Raw genomic sequence first — 16,857 nt, forward strand, 5'->3', positions numbered from 1 at the left:
AAAGTCCAAGAGCTTGGCATGGCTCAAAAGCCCAGGTCTCCTGGGGAACCAGCCATCATCACAGTGTTTTGTGAATAAGAAAAACATGCCCATTGGAGCTGTAATGAGGTCACTTATCAGCGAGAGCATTTGGAGGGTGTGCCTTGCTTCCTCTCAGCATCCCTCCGTCTGTCAGGGAGAGGACAAATGACCTCAGCAGCTACTGACAATAATGTCATGTGGCGTCAGGCTGTATGACAGGCTTCATGTTGACTGAAGGTGCAGCCAAACTTTCTGATGTACAGCCCTTCCAGAAGAATAAACAAGTTCAGTTTTCTAAAATTTTCCTCAAAGTGATTTTAACTGAAGTGAGTTTTACAAGAACTACAAATTGATTATTGTTGTTTCTCCTTATTAGCTACACCAAACCACCAAAGGAACTGCCAAAGACAGCTCACGCATTGTAAAAAGAAAACTCTGCACTAGAAACACATATTAAGCAGTCTAACGTGTTTGTGTGATGAGAAAATACATCAGGTTAGTCATTTAATTGATAACAGTTGTGACCGACAACAAGCTCACTTGGGGAGGGGATGGTATGTTTGTGTAGGGGGTAAACAAGAGAGAGGATAAGCCATCACTTCAGAGCAACCACAACAGTGCTACAGGGTTCATGAGAAGAATTTGTAAATCACACAGGGTAATTACTTCACAAATAATAGGGGTTAAACTGCAGTGGGAAAACACAACAGCAGTTTTTCTCCCCAAACCACATGAAAAGGATTCCACTATTAGAATGTTAAGCGCTGCTGATCAAAAAAGCCTCTTTGAATCCCAACAAGAAAAAATTCAACTAAAAATGTGAAAAACTGGACTACTATGTGCCATTGGTTGGTCTGGTGAATACTAGTCAGCATGCAGCCTCTTTCACTTTCAATTACAGTTGAAGATATCTTTGAGAAAATCTTACACCACTGATGGTTTAATGGAGTGGGTCAGGAGCAGTTCACAAAGATAAACATTATGTCAAGCCTTTGGCACTGGATGTGGACATTTGTTGAACAGAGAAAGCAACACTTGTAGAACGAAAAGCACTGCCATGTTTGGTAGCAGAGGAGACTTTACACCTTCACTGGATCACTTATATCCAACACACTCCATTGTTGGAAGAGGCACAGAGAGTTGGAAATGACGAGGACTGTAACGAATGGACGTAAGAGGGAAGTCTACCTAATGGAACACACACCCTTTAGGGTGTAGTCTTGTGCCCAATTAAGACATTCAAAACATTTAGTAGTCATAACAGAACGCAGCTGCAACAAAATAATGTATCAACCCTGGCATGGTCATAAAAATACAACACATTTTGCAGCTTATTAAACTAATCAACTCTAATCTCCTTCTGGGCAATGAGCCTGATCCACAGTGAAATCAGTCAGCTTAGGATACCATGTGAGCACGCTGGCCTGAAACCTCTGCTCATGATATGCTGGCATATACAGTAACTTTGAGTTACATTGTACAACCTGTATCGTGTATGCTTTGTGTAGACTAAGTATGCTATAAGGATAATACAAGACACTAAAGGTAGGTTACATTGCCTCTAAGTATTTTCATATGTGAATGTACTTTGCCACTCTGGCATGGCTGCTGCGTGGAGTCTATATTATTCCAGAGGGCCATTGGGGAGAGGGGTTAAAGCCTGGAATGTACACTATTTCCCCACAGGAAGCTGTGCATGGAAGTCTACCATTGCCCCACGCCCAGATCTCTCCATCACACGCAAAGTTGGAAGGCTACTGAAATATAGTACAAAAGTCAGAGATACTTTTCTGTCATGTATGGCATGAAGAAATAAATAAACCTCACAACACACTGCTCTTGATCTTTTGTGTTTTATTAAAGACATTTTATCATTGATATAGTCTTACAGTTTTATTGTACAAAATTTCATACAAAAATATCGAAAGGCACTTTTTAATAGAAATGTACTGAAGCTATCCACATTGAGAGCTTTGTTTTCCATAAAACTTAATATTCACAAGTTGTCAACGTTATTGGATGGCTTCTGCCAAGCTTTGCCTCTTCAAGCAGCATGTTTTCATGTTTACACAGGTCTCAACACAAAGTCATAGTGGGTGTTTCTTCATAAGACACACACATATACAGTATATATGTATATATATATATACACACACACACACACACAATGCAGAATTGTACAATGTATGGTAGCATGCAGAATTTTCTGATGCTGCTTATAGCACATTTCCAAAACGTATAAAAAAAGAACTAGTTTCCCTATACGTGTCAGATCATACGTGTCTCTAGGATTGATGCTTTCAGTGGTTTTAAGTATTATTATTAGTTTTCGCTAAAAAGTTAATTACATCAATGTCATACAAACATATGAGCACCATTACTTTGAAAAGTAAAAGTAATGTAATGATTTCCGTCTATTATAATACTAAGTCTCGTCAGCCCTACTGTATTACTGCTCAAGGTTTTGTGAAATGTTGTTAAGCAGTCAGTTTTATGACGTGCCAAAATGATAAATAGTTTCTTTTTTATTACTTTGCTAAATTGTGCTTTGGTACTGAGAGGTTAATATAAGTATCGACTGCTCTAGAAAGTCCCTGTCTTGGTAGTGAGTATATAAATGCCTGTGTAGAATACAGTATATCACAGGATGTCTCGGTGATGTGAATCATCACTATGATTAGTGACTGTAAAGTACATGTACTGCATGTGATGCGTTTTCTACAGTGTTCCCATCTTGAGTTACATGTATCTGTTGGAGCAGGTGCCTGTTCTCTGCTTGGAGAGAGGCACACTTGTAGGCTATAAACACTGAAATATATAGACATGACATTAAGACACGGGCACACTCACAGAGAAACCTGTGCACCCACTCAACACACACACACACACACACACACACACACACACACACACACACACACACACACACACACACACACACACACACACACACACAAGCATATGCAAGGGACACACCCACCACACACACTCTGACCTAACACTTGTGAGCACCCGTCTGGTACATATAACAGACAGTCATTTCATTAAATGGCTCAGTGGGGGCTCGTCCTAGCCAGCAGAAAGAGGCCCACATCCAACACATATGCCCTTCACTGTACTTTCCACCTACTGTAACTCATGTGCACCTTCCAAGGAACACTACACAATGGACATAATAAAAGATTACAAAGGCTTACAAAGCTTTCCAAAAGCTTCACTTCAGGTCATTCAAGTGGTGACAAACAGTACTGAGTTTAGCTAAAAAATAGTGCTATAAATCACACATAACAATGCTTATGTTTGCAATAAAACCAAAATAAAAAACAACATCCTTCCTGAAATCAAGGAATTTGTTGAGTGAGCGACAAGAAAATTAGTATGGCTCCCATGCTGGATGCAGCTGCCATTTCTCGGTTTTGTCTGATTTCAGACTTTTGTCCATGCAACAGCCTTAACAGAGGGGAATCTACGAGGCAGATCTCTTTCATAACAGAGGAAGAGGGACAAATATCCCTGGCAATGAGAAAGATGATTTGTTCTCTCTCTTTTCCACATTAAATTGCCTGGTGAGACTGAGGAAAAAGGATGGAAATTTCCGTTGAGAAAGCAAAACTTGCTCGACTGTTTTCCGTAGCCTCCTCTCATCCTCTGAGATGTTCAAGATTCCATATTTGTCTGCATTATCCAGATTGTTGGATTGTTGTTATTCTATCCAGTCTTGGCCAGTGGCTGTAGTAGTGATTTAAAAATGGCACAGGTCAGGGTTATGTGCAGTCAATTTGCAGTCCTCTCTATGCCATGATGAGATGATTGCTCCGCTCTCTGATGTCTGCTGGAGGAACAAGATCTTTTTTCACTGGAGTTGGCAATAGGGTAGAACGTCTACCTTTAGGTTTGAACAAGTCTGACACAAAGAATACCTGTGGAAGAGATTGAGAAGAAACTCAGTATGATTACTTTAGTGCATTACTTTGAATTCAACAGCCAATGTATGTACCTGTTGACCTCTGCAATTCAAATAGCTGTCATTGAAAATGTTTTTTTAATAAACATTTTCAACTGAATAAAATAATCTACACAGCAACATTTGGGTAATGTTCCTCACGCTTTGTCAAAAATCTCACTAACTTCTGAGCCGTGGGTTCAATCCAGTTTTCACAGACTAAGAAGAACTTTATATTCAAGACACAATCTCATTTTCTGAAAATGAAATGAAATGTTTTTCACACTTTTACTTCATCACATGTTGATCACTGTAAAAGACTTGTTTTCCCTTTTTGGATCCATGCACAGACTCCCGTTGCATTTTAGAATTGATGCTAAGATGCTGCTGATAAACAATAAAGAGTGAGATGGTTTAGCTACTGTTTATTTCACTCAACAAACAATCCATCTCAGTCTTAGTCCTCTAAATCCTGTCGTTTGGAAACCTGCTGTAGTTTTTTAAATTTTATTTAGGGTGCATCTTTATTTATTTGAGGTGCCTGTATTTGGGCTATATTATTATTATTATTATTATTATTATTATTATTATTATTATTATTATTATTCATTGAAAAGTTATGGAAACAACATTCTTCATTTACAGCCAAGGACACTCAAATTATTAATGATTCTTCTGATCTAATATAGCACTTTATAATAACACAACATATGAGAACCACTCACTATGCAATAGGCCACCAGGGCTCCCTGTATGAAACCTGCCAAGACATCAGTGGGGTGATGCTTGTGATCAGACACACGGGACAAGCCGGTGTAGAAAGACATCATGATGAGGGTGAACTGGGTCAAAGGGCGCAGCAGGCGGGCTCCGTGCCAAGTGAAACGAGACTGCAGGTAAAACTGCAAAAGAGACAGAATTGTGGGTTGATACAATATGTACGGTACAACACAAGGCGTGCATGTATGTTAAAAACAATCCAGTAACTTACCACCAGATAAAGCATGGTGTACATGGAGAATGATGCATGTCCAGAAAAGAAAGACTTCCTGAGGAGAACAGAGGACAATCAGCATTACACCACAGCTTACAATCTAAAAGCAATCAGTAGTCACTTTTAGTACAGATACATATGTAATCATATACTTTTTAAAAATGTAGTCAATATTTAATTCAATGTATTTGAAACATTTGAAACTATTTTGCAATATTTGGCAGTTTCTTTCATTACCTGGCCTCCTGAACTTTGCTCTCTGGCCCCTGACACTGGTAGTCAGTGATGTAGCCCAGGGAGCAGTTGATAGTGGTAAAGTCAGGTTTGCACACATCGAGGAAATGAGGGCGCATGCGACCCACTGACACTTTGGCAATGTCAGTGAAGGACTGGCTGATGGCACAGCCGAAGATGAACACGCCAACCTGCTTGTAGAGAGCGGAAATGTAGGGGTTCCCTACAAAAGACTTGGATCCCTCATTCAGAAAGTAGATCCTGTAGCTCTCTCCAATGATGATCTGAAGGGACAGAGCAAAGGAGAATGTCAGTGATATGATTTGTGACATTGTCCCAGTGCCAATGTCAACCCTAATTCCTAAGCACATAACTGATTAGTGAAAATGTGTGACTGCAGGAAGGCCATAATTTTATTTATGATGACTGAGAGAGCACTTCAAATCACATTAACTGGACAATGCAGAACAAAATGTGTGTGAAAAGGACTAAAAATGTTCATGAACGAACCCTAAAGCTCTTGACAGCTTCACAGGGAGACAGTGTGAACATCTTGTGGGCTTATTGAAAATGTACAGTGAATCAACAATTTGGAGAGGGTGGACAATTTGGACAAGACCATAGAGAACTCTGATGTTCAGAGTGGAGAATATAAGTGATATATGTGACCAAAATAACTTTTTTTCAGGATTAACCTTTTATTATGACAGCTGAAATAGAATTCAGTGATTTCTCTTGAAGTGGTTTGAAAAGGGGCTATTTTATGGTTGTATGTGTATACCTGTGACATTCAGCTTCTGAGAGAAAACAGTGAGGCGACGTGGGAGGCAACTCAAACTGTCCGCCATATATAGTTTTCTATAAGTGTATAAATAAACCACTGTCTAAAACCGACGATTGACGTGTAAGGCACGCTTAGTGGGGGGGGGGGCATGGATAGCCGTAACTCACAACAGCTGTTCAGGCTCAAAAAACACTTTCCCAACCCCCTCATCCTGTTGTCTCCCAGCCACTCTGAAATGAAAGTGTGGAAGAGAGTAAAGAGACTTTGGGTGATTTTTGTTGGTGAGTGGAGGAATGGAAGAAAGAGTGAGAGGAAAGGAGGCTAGAAGTTGAGGAAAGAGTAAAGAAGAACTTCAGGACAAGAAGAGTGCGAACGAAGATGAGGAAAAGGGAAGAAAGAGGAAGGTGAGAGGAGAAATGAGAAGTGGAGTGGGAGTGGAAAGTAGTGAGGGAGCGGGGGAGGCACCGCTGTTTCTAATCAACAGAAATGCTGAGCTAGGCGACGTGTCTGATTTTGGTGGCCAGACTCCACCAGGCGCACGTCGGGGGCACGTTTGTTTTTCACTGCGCCGGCTGTCTCTCTGAAACGGCTCCGATTTCACAAGGGATGTCTGGCTGTTTTCATGTTAGTATCTCGGTTTCATCAGACATTCTTTCGAGGGGCGCAGGAATAAGTCTCATTTTGCAGGGGGATAGCCGTTGAGTAGATTTAACAAGCTGATAGAGTGTGTTGTTTCCACCATCCAGGCCTTTAGAGCCAGCTCGATACAGCCCAGCTGCTTTCATGGGAGAGAAGGAAGGGGAGAAAACACATCTGGTTCCCCTTGTGTGAAAGATTTAACTATGTGAATGAATAAATGAATTGGCTTTGTAGGAGATGTAGCTGTTACACTGAAACCTCAGATAATCATAGGGCCAAGATGCTGATTTGTGGCTTGTGTCAAGAGCCTTGTTTTTCCAAAGTGACACCATGATGTTTTTCTTTCTCTTAAAAGAGATCTGCATAAATTATAAGGGATGTGGCCTCTTGTGTTTCTCATCTCTGTTAAGTGGGAAATGAAGCAATAAATGACAGAGTGTTGGTGTTTTCTGGTTCAGAAAACACAAAAGGTTGGCCGATGCACTCTTGGGGAGGGAGATGGATTGCAGAAGTCACGTTTTGCCAGGGGAAAAAGAGATATCTGGCAAAGTCCTTTGGGCTTTCACCACAATTCCACCCCACCAATTACAGTATTTAACCGAACAACCATTGCGTCAACCATAATTACACAGGCCCAGAACTCACTCTCACCATGAAAACCCCTGTGGCCCTAAGCCCGTATAGTAGTCTGCTCTCCAGGAGGAGGGCACAACTGGCTCTCCCTGAAGCCCACTTTGTGTCTGCAAGGTGACAACAGCACACACTATGGTAGTGCTTAAACACCATAGTCCAACTAGAATGTGTCTGTGGAAATTTCAGATGTGCCTGCTGCTTGTTTTTTTTAGTTAATTGCATAAACATAACCTATCACCTGGAATTGTCAATGTAGTAGCCATTGACATATTGCTAATTATTAGGGTCTAAGAGACAGTCACTAAATAATTGCAAAGGTGTTAACAAGTGCAACCTATGCAGTAGCTGGTTGGTTGCTACATCGTTGCTAGGGTGTCAGCAGTGGTTCCTAGATGCTTCAGGGGTGATTTCAAGGTGATTTCTGCAGCTTAGCTTTAGTAGATGGTTGCTGAGTGGTTGCTAGGTTGCTCAAACAGGTTGCTATGGTGTTACAGTCCAATTACACACTTCCATTCTATTTTAGAGCTGCAACGATTAGTCGATTAATCGATTAGTTGCCAAGTATTACATTATTCACCAACTATTTTCAAAATTGATTGTTTTGAGTCACTTTTTTAAGGAAAAAAAAAAATCAAAATTCTCTGATTCTTGCTTCTTGAATGTGAATATTTTCTGGTTTCTTTAGTCTTCAATGACAGTAATATGAATATCTTTGGGTTGCTGAGTGATAGTTGAGAGAAAAGAGGACATTGGATAGCATGTTTCACTATTTTCTGACATGTTATGGACCAAACAACTAATCAATTAATCAAGAAAATAATTGACAGATGAATCATTAGTTGCAGCCCTATGCTATTTACACATTAGATTGATTCAAGACAGATACTATAGAAACAAATCTAGACGGTCTGCTTTTATCATGATCACTTTACTATTGCCTTGCCATTTAACCACTATTTAAAAACTTGTGTGGAAAAATGAAGTCTGAAAAGACACTCTGGATCGCAGTTATCTGTGTAAAAGTGTCAAGTGTGAGCCGTTACAAGGCCAGTCTAGACATATGTAATGGTCATAGTGGAAGCATATCTGAAAAAATGTGGCAGAAAAACATTCGGCGTATTGAGCTTCAACCTCTGACCGGTGGCAAATGGAGAAAAATGCATTTGAATTACAGTATGACGGTTACTGTGTGGATTTTCAACACATCCACACTGTTTCCTCTCAGGAGATTGCAACAAACTACTCAACACTTCACTTGCTCAAGTGCCTTAATCACCGGAGTCATCTTAAGCTCCTAAGAGAAAGCCTTGAACAAATGTTGTTGACTGGTTGTTATCTGGAATGTGCTGAAGCCAATCACAGGGGCTGATAGCACAGGTATGGGGAGGTGCTGCTTCAGTAATCATGTAGGATAATCTCAGTTTATACCAACACAGAATGGACTGTCAGATAAAAGCCTTCTGATGGGGTGTGCACAAGTAGATTTCTCTGCATCTAAATCTAGTGTTAATGTGTGCGGACTGTGTTGGGAGAAAAATATGGTCACATATTGTAATTGTAACTGATCCAACAATTTCAAATCAAACCATATATCATAAATATTTGTGAAAATATTTATTGTTTTATTTGTTATCACAAACCAATGACATTTTGAGAAACCAACTAGAATGCACTGACATTAAGAAACAATGTGATCAACATCTAGCATAAGGAGTCAGTGGGTGCTGCTAGTAATGGTGAAAGCTGCTGAAACATAAGAAGTGATGATGACATTAGTGAGTGAGGTGACTTACAGACAGGATGGTGATAAGAATGCCTGCAGCGCTAAGCACACCGTCGCTAATGGTGTCTCCATTTTTGGCCGGGTACTTGATGGACTCATCATCGCAGTAAAACCCTCTACGGTAAGGCTGAACAGCGCTGGTCTCAATGACCAAGAAAGGCAGGCCGGCTAGTGTGAAGATGCAGTGAGCGGCACAGAGAGAAAAAAGGGAGTGGGGTTGGGTGAGGGAGAGAGATGGAGGTGCTGGGTTAATGACACACAAATTACAGAGGTCGTAGGTACAAGCGAGAGGCAACGAGGGAACATTTGGGACTGGCTCAATCCATTTTGTGGCTGTTATCTGTGACCAATCGACAAATAAGGACTCCAGCTTTGTTATAATTAAATATTAGTGGGGCTTTAGAGCGGATCTTTAGATATAAATGACCATACACCAGTAGTTTCTCATCTTTTAGCCTTTTAACTACTAATCATCTATGCTTTACCTTACTGATGGCCAATTTCCATGCTACTCCATGTGTGTTTTTAAGACAGCTTTTCTTCTTTGCAGGCTGCCATTGGTTTCCATTAATTTCACTGCAGGCTGACTGGCAAGACATTTGGAACTAAAAGTAAACTTGAAGTCGGCTAACATTTTTAGTTTAAAACTTATATTTGTCTTCAAATTCAAGTTAACTTAATAATAACAAATAGCAATCACGATAAGAGCCCTAATGCAGTCTTAAAATTGCTTATTCTTTGCACTCAAAAGTGAAGCCGACCCAAGAACCCTTATGAAACAGTTACCACTTCCTAGAATTCTTCTAGAGCTTTCAACAGCATCTCATGGCTTTCATCAACGAATTGGAGATTGCTCTGTTGTCATGGAGTTGGTGCATGTGATGACGACTGAGCAAACTCCAATTCGTTGGTAAAGGCCATGAGACACTGTCGAAAGCTCTAGAAGAAATCTGGTAAGTGGACTGTGAGTTGAATTTTTTGTCAAACTACTTGCTATTGAATCGATTAGTCAATCCACGGAATATTAATTAGCTACTATTTTAATATTTAAGTATTTTAAGTCAAAAGATTCACTGGTTCCACCTTCTCAAGTGTGAATACTTACTGGTTTTATTTTTCTTCTATAGTAAATTTAATATCTTTCGGTTTTGGACTGTTGGTCGGACAAAACACTATTTAAATGAGTGAATGTGGGCTTTGGGAAACTGTGATGGGCATTTTTCACTACTTTATAGTATTTTATAGACATAATTGGCAGTTACAATTGGCAGTCCTTACAAATAACTAGTTCTAAGGTCCAAAGTTTTTGGTATTTTCACTTGATAAATTATTTAAATAAGCTATAAACTTTCATAGAGTGGTGAAATAAATGGAAAACAATGGCTGCCTGTACTGTAGGGTCTGAAATCAATCTGGAAGTGTATGACAATATGCTTTGGAAACTGGTTGGCAGTAATGTATATTATAGATGATTTACAGTTAATGAGGTACAACATTCAAAACCAGAGTGTGAGTCAGAATCTGTATAACCAATGTCTTTTGAGGTGTGACAAGCCAACAATCTGCTTTATTGAGAGTGTCCCAATGCATGCCCTCTTGTTCTCTTGCTCCACCACACCAGGACTTACTGAGACCACAGGCACAGTGACGCCCACAGCCGTGAGGACGGTGTTGGACACTGTGCTGTCCTTATAGGGAAGGCTGATGCTGTTGTCATTGCAGAAGAATCCTCTCTGGTAAGGTGGGAAGGGAGATTTGTGCAAAAACACGGCGACAAGCAACACTGCATGGTTGGACAGACAGCACAGTGGATAGCTGTATCAATAGACATCATCAACAGGAAGACAACAACACAAAGGAAAATACCGACAGAGATCCCAATCAGTGGTACAAGCAGATGAAAAACTCCCAGCAGACACGTATCTAAGTTATGTATCAGATCCTGTTTTCAAAACTGGCACTGATGCTTCCAAAAGAAAATAAACCAGAATAAAATCTGTTGGTGTAAATGCCAAAATCAAAGATACATCATTGTTATTGTTGTAGACTTAAGTGAACCTTTTAAGCTAAGAATAGCATCAGCTGATCTCACATAGGCTGAATTAACTCTAAATGGTTTGGATGTGTCATGTTCTTGAGAGACCATTGCTGCTGACTGACAAGAAAAAAAAAACACTATAAGAGTCTTCCTTCCTTTCCTGCAGAGGCTTTCAAGTGCACTTAAAAAGGCCCACTTTAAGATGCCTGGCGGGTGTCTGCGTCTGATCAATTTAGTGTCTATCGCCACTTTAAGTGGCAAAAAGATCTTATTTATCTCCTGACAACAAACAGAGTGGGTGTAACTAAGATACATGCCAAAAAGGACAGCTTATTTTCCCCCCATTTACCAAAGGCATCAATGGAGGACTTTGAATTTTAAGCATGGACGTGGTACCCAGGAGAGGCCTCAAATCTCCGACAGATTTAAGAAAACACACTTTTAATCACTTCAAAAGCGGCATTTAACTGATGGTGGAGCTTTCAAGTCACTCTTTGAATAATTCTGCCATCTGCCGATACAAAGAAAAACAAACATCAGTGCTCTCTTTCTCACACGCCCTCTTCCTCTGTCTCAAAAGCTAAAAAACACCAGGGTGTAGAGGTCAGTGCTGAGAGCTGCTGAAGGCTGGATGGGGAGGGGGCATGATTTCTCAAACAAAATGTCAACACACGCTTCAGTTGCTGAGCCCCTCAACCCCTTACATCCACACACACACACACACAGCTGACTTGGCCTTTGAAGGTCCAGCTGGGTTGAGCTCAGGTTACAGACAGAGCTCTGCTGCCTGATGGGAACTCCAGAACGCTGGCCTTCCCTCCACATTCAGCAGGATTCGCATTATTAACATTCTCGTTCTTCAAACAAATATCTGGATGAAGCTACAATCGGCTGCGGAGCGAGTCTGTTGGCGAGAGAGAGGGCAGGGTGGTATGTCTTTGAGTTTTGTGACTGAAAAAATATACTGTACTTTAAAGTGCACTGAATCCTGAATGTCTGATCCGTTCAGTTTGCTCAGCCTGGCCATGAACAGAACCACACAGGCATTACCAAAACAGAGACTTATGTTGGCTGCCCAAACTGCTGATATAAAGCAGTTGCAGTAAAAAAAAAAAAAAAAAAAAAAAAAAGCAGGCAGGGCTGAAAATGCTGGATGTGAAACACCCCAGAGTCCTGACCCTGCAACCACCTCTAAACACATTCGCAGACTCAATAGAAACCACGAGGCCAGAGGTAGAATGGCAGAGATTGATGGAGACAGACAAAAGGATTGATGAAATAAAGTGTCCAAAGCCTTTAAAAAAAACCTTCACGAGGTCAAGTGCTTCAAACAGCTGATCGGAAAGATGGGAAAAAAAAAAAGAAGAAAAGAAAGCAACACTGTCAGGTCTTGTTTTCAGACATAGAGCTGGGTTTTCTTCTCCCACGCTGACCGCCTCCGCTTAGCCCTCCGACCCCTTCCATCCGTCTAAACAGTGCAGCATCAGCATTGAGTACAGCATCTCGGGATTTTTTTTTTTCCCCTTCTACCCTCTTCCTCCCTTCCCGCTTCTAGAAGCCAGGGGGGTGGAGAGGGGGGGGGGTGAGAAGGAGGGGGAGGGTGTCCTCGTCCTGCCAACAACAACACCAGTCAGCAAGCATGGGGATGTCTTTTGCATTAGCTCAACATTGACCCAAAGACAACAGAAACAAACAATACGGTCAGGGAGGGTTTTCAGTTTCTAATGTCAACATCAGGTGTCTTCTATCCGGCTTTGCCCTGTAAGCAGTTTGATTCCAATCAACTGAGGTGACTAACTGAAAATAAGCACCACGAACGACGATGATGATGACTTCTTCAGCACGGAACCGAGCGCTGTCTCACATCAAAATCTGGTAGAAAACTTATTAAAACCCACTGATTATAATGTCCTACACTTTCCCCATTTGTATTTTTCCCAGTTTCTCAGCGTTGGCAGCTCCATGTAGCTGCTGTTTGTGGAAACTAGAATCAATGTATAACCCTCACGCTGAATTAAATCCCCACCATATTTTGGAGGCATTTGCCAAAACACCAAGTGTGACTATTAAAATAAACAGACGCACATTTTCCACTTGCAGGGATCTCTCACTGTCTGGCATAGAAATGTATACATGTCTGAGGTAGTTGTGGTGTACACACAGATGCAGTTGTTTTTACTCGCAGCAGCCTCGTGCGCATGGCAGCAGCAGCAGCGGCGGCGTCCCCCGCACAACCTGCTCCCTGTCCGTCTGTCACTTTGGCCCCGCTGTAAAACTGAGTTCATAGTTCCACTGCGGAAGGGAACCTGGGTCTGCCTGCTCACATTAATTAAAAATCACATTTGCATTGAATTGCTAGTGGCTATAGCTGCAGTTTTTCTTCTATTTTTTTCCCTCCATTTATATTTAAATTTCAAAAGAGTAGGTATTATGTTTGAGGCAGTTCATATTCTAGATGTGCATATCTGTTTCTCCTCAATCCCCATAGCCCCGATATATTCAAACATAAACAAATCATACAAAAGAATGCCACATACATTGTACATAGTATACTTTTATACATATACATGACTTTGTTATATGCATACATGCATACAGCCTACATGATATATACCTTGATTAGAAACACTGGCCTCTTTTATGCAGATGTTAATCAGTCCTACCTGGGAAGAGCAGGATCATTTCATCTTACTCCATGCCACCGTCTTGCATTTTAATATCCCAACATGTCATAAAACAAGTGTTGCAACTAATGATTTCATTATTGTTTAATCTGCCAATCATTTGTTTCGTCTGTGTCCAAAAAGTGTGAAAATTATGAAGGTTTTTTTTTCTTCTAAGAGTCAAAACACCAAGATATTTTGTTTACTATAAGATAACACAAGGAAAAGCAGCAAATCCTCACATTTTAGAAGCTGGAACCAGCAAACGTTTGTCATTTTTGCTATAAAAAAAAAAAAAAAAGATTCAAATGATTCATTGACGATCAAAACATGGATGCTGCATAATTTTCAGTTTCAAAATGTATCACATATAACTCATGTCTTTCTCTAAATGTTTCTATGATTTGTTGTACAGAATGACAAATTTAACTGTCTGCAGAGATATATTAAACTACTTCTCGGTAATGCCCCGTCAGCTGAGATTCATCACTTGAAAACAATCGTATAATGACAGTATGACTGGGCAGCACTTGTTTCAGACAGATGTTTATGATTTTCGAGGGTCAGTCAACCAAAATACAAAACTGCAAAAACTTTCACTTGCAGTTTTACTTGCTGTGGTTTTGAGAGCTAAATACCACAAAAACAAGATTCTTTTGACCCCACTTTAAACATTGTGTCCTGTTTTACTGAGTCAACGTGGCCTGTGTTCACAATACTGGAAAACATAAGTGCGAGTTTGGCCGATTAACCACCTTCAGCTTTGTGCTAAACAAGGGCACAAGGAAACATTATAAGGCGATTAACTGGAAAACATGAAAGCCACCTGCTACGGCTTAATGTAAACTGAACCAGATCACCTCACAAGGGGTTCAAGCAAAAAAAACCAACTAAATAACAGCCTCTTTCCTCAGCATTATTTGTCAGAATTCCGTTCAATTAACCACCAAATCAGAGTGATTATGATCTATTTGCTAATGTTCTCTGTGCTGGCACTGATAGTGTCCTTCCTGATAGTGTTGCTCTCTCATTCGCATGAGAGAGCAGGAGAGAAATATCCCTGGGTTCAGCAGGACCACAACTGCAATCAGTGTGTGAATGGAGGAGTGGTGATTACCAGAACTGGCCCACCATTTCCTCCTTGTGGTCGCTCGCTTTAAACCACCTCAATCACCAGAAAAACACTGCTGGTCTGTTGACAAGCGTCACTGTGGGAAGGTACCTACACAAGACAATTCTTGGGAATTTACCCTCCACAGAGACAAAAACTAGACTAAAACTAAATATAGCTTGTCAGAGAAGTAGTCATTATACTGTAGATCTTTCATGAACTTGCTTTAACAATAGCTGGACTGCTGCTTTTCCCATGCAGTTGCAACCGTTTCATTTTATAGCTGAATGCTGCTTTGCCGTTTGCAATCATGACTTTACACTAATGTTCCACAGAGACAACACATTGGAAACATTAATCAGGGAGGAAAATAAATTAGTAGAATTACTGAACAGGCAAAAGCTCCAAGGAGCAGCAAAACCTTTTTGCAGGACTTTTGGGTTCAGATGTCAATATGAAAACAGGTTTCACCCACAATAACAACCTTAACCAAAATGTCTGCAGCTGTTGAACATCACAGGACACACACACACACACACACACACACACACACACACACACACACACATACAGGTCTGACCTTTACACCACTTCCTTTAATTACTCCACACACACCAAAAAAAAATATTACGCCAGATGTGCAGATCAAGAGAATTCCAGCTGGTGAGGAATGTAAAACACTCTGGAAAATATAATGAGGAGTCAAAGCAGAGGTACAGTACAGGTGTGGGTGGAGACCAAAGAAATATATCCCTCCTGGGCCAATTTATTAATCAGTTCCCCCTCACCCAGCACATTTTTGGCAGAGGAGTTCCACTAACTAAACTAATGCAATTTTTGGAAAATATGAAAGTTAGCTTAATAGCTCTTACAGCTAACTCAAATGCGTGGGCTAACGTTACAGTTGCTAACAGGGCATCACTTGTTGCTTTAGTGATGCAGCTGAGAGACTTAGTGGAGCTACAACATTAGAAATGTTGGCTAACAAAAGTATTTAATGATGATCGTTAAACGTGAAACCGTTTTAAATTTGTTTTTTAATTATTGCTTTGCAGTTTTAATTAATTTCAATTATTTTTCCCCAATACATTTTTTGTAACGGACACCTTTCATAGAGCAGTTAGCTAACCTAACGTCTAAAAAGTAGAAACATCATTTCTGAATACAGTGATAAAACATTCAAATGTTCCAGTGAAATGAAAGGAAATATTCTGTGATGGAAGAAAAATTGTTTGATAAAGATAACAAGAGGAACAAAATGGTCAACTCAATCTTGAACGTCTTGAAAGGCCAATAAAGTTGATAATACAGTTCAATATTACAATGAAACCATAGGAACATTATAAAAAGCAGTGACTACAGCAACTCCTGAGTGTCATAAGTCCCTGTAGAAATGTAACACAAGTTTAAATCTCTTGCAGCTGATGACTGTAGATGACACACAGTGAGACTCTTACCTAAGAACAAGCAGAACAGGTCCACTCCGACCAGTAGCTTCCTCCTGCTGTGGTCCTTACAATTATTGTTGTTCAGTGAACTCCCGCCGTTCCTCGTCTCGGCTGCCATACTTTTCTCATATATCAAGCAGCGTTGCATTTAAAACGCGTTACGTGTTTCAAAGCGAGGGGAATTAAAATCTAGCTATCGTAAGTTAAAGCTTTCTTCTTTTTTACTGTCTGCTAGCAGTTCCTAGCGATTCTACGTGAATCCTAAGGAGGAGTAGTCATGCAAGTCTGTGACGCTGGTCTTCCACTGACAGAACACGCACTTTAAAGCTGTTCAAGTCTCTGATTACAACAATCACTGCCCGCTCTCGTCTAACTTCTAACCATCCTTTGCTGCTTTCCTTGGGGGTAGTGTGGGAGTCCTGTGACAGCCTTATAAGAAAGACACTCCTCCAGCTACTCCCGCTCCTCCCCTTTCAATTACTGCCATATGTGCTCTTTCCATACAGCCTTAAGTTCACATCCCCATACACACACACACACACACACACACACACACACACACACTT

The 16,857-nt window shown here is 40.6% G+C and overlaps 1 protein-coding gene across 2 annotated transcripts; it reads right to left on the bottom strand.

Moving 5' to 3' along the window:
- Positions 1 to 1,858: 1,858 nt before the first annotated feature.
- On the bottom strand, positions 1,859 to 16,729 carry LOC122993941 (phospholipid phosphatase 3-like). 2 transcript variants are annotated; one of them, XM_044368398.1, is made up of 6 exons: positions 16,301 to 16,729; positions 10,660 to 10,814; positions 5,196 to 5,476; positions 4,956 to 5,013; positions 4,690 to 4,866; positions 1,859 to 3,941 (listed from the first exon to the last, which is right to left on the bottom strand). In XM_044368398.1, exons 1-6 carry the CDS (start codon positions 16,437 to 16,439, stop codon positions 3,813 to 3,815), a joined length of 939 nt encoding a protein of 312 aa, XP_044224333.1. In that variant the 5' UTR covers positions 16,440 to 16,729; the 3' UTR covers positions 1,859 to 3,812. The 2 variants fall into 2 exon arrangements, with proteins under 2 accessions (XP_044224333.1, XP_044224332.1); XM_044368397.1 differs by lacking the exon at positions 10,660 to 10,814 and adding an exon at positions 9,042 to 9,199 and having other exon boundaries at positions 16,301 to 16,726.
- Positions 16,730 to 16,857: the final 128 nt, after the last annotated feature.

This window comes from Thunnus albacares, chromosome 12 (assembly GCF_914725855.1).
Source record: "Thunnus albacares chromosome 12, fThuAlb1.1, whole genome shotgun sequence".
Taxonomy (NCBI): Eukaryota; Metazoa; Chordata; class Actinopteri; order Scombriformes; family Scombridae; genus Thunnus; species Thunnus albacares.

What these genes read in the sequence shown, in the direction of transcription:
- LOC122993941 (XM_044368397.1), bottom strand. Translation starts at nt 16,439, where the DNA reads ATGCAACGCTGCTTGATATATGAGAAAAGTATGGCAGCCGAGACGAGG. An exon ending in TTCTTATCACCATCCTGTCT is followed by an intron (nt 5,477 to 9,041) that starts GTAAGTCACCTC and finishes CTGTCCCTTCAG; the next exon opens with ATCATCATTGGAGAGAGCTA. An exon ending in AGCAAAGTTCAGGAGGCCAG is followed by an intron (nt 5,014 to 5,195) that starts GTAATGAAAGAA and finishes TGTTCTCCTCAG; the next exon opens with GAAGTCTTTCTTTTCTGGAC.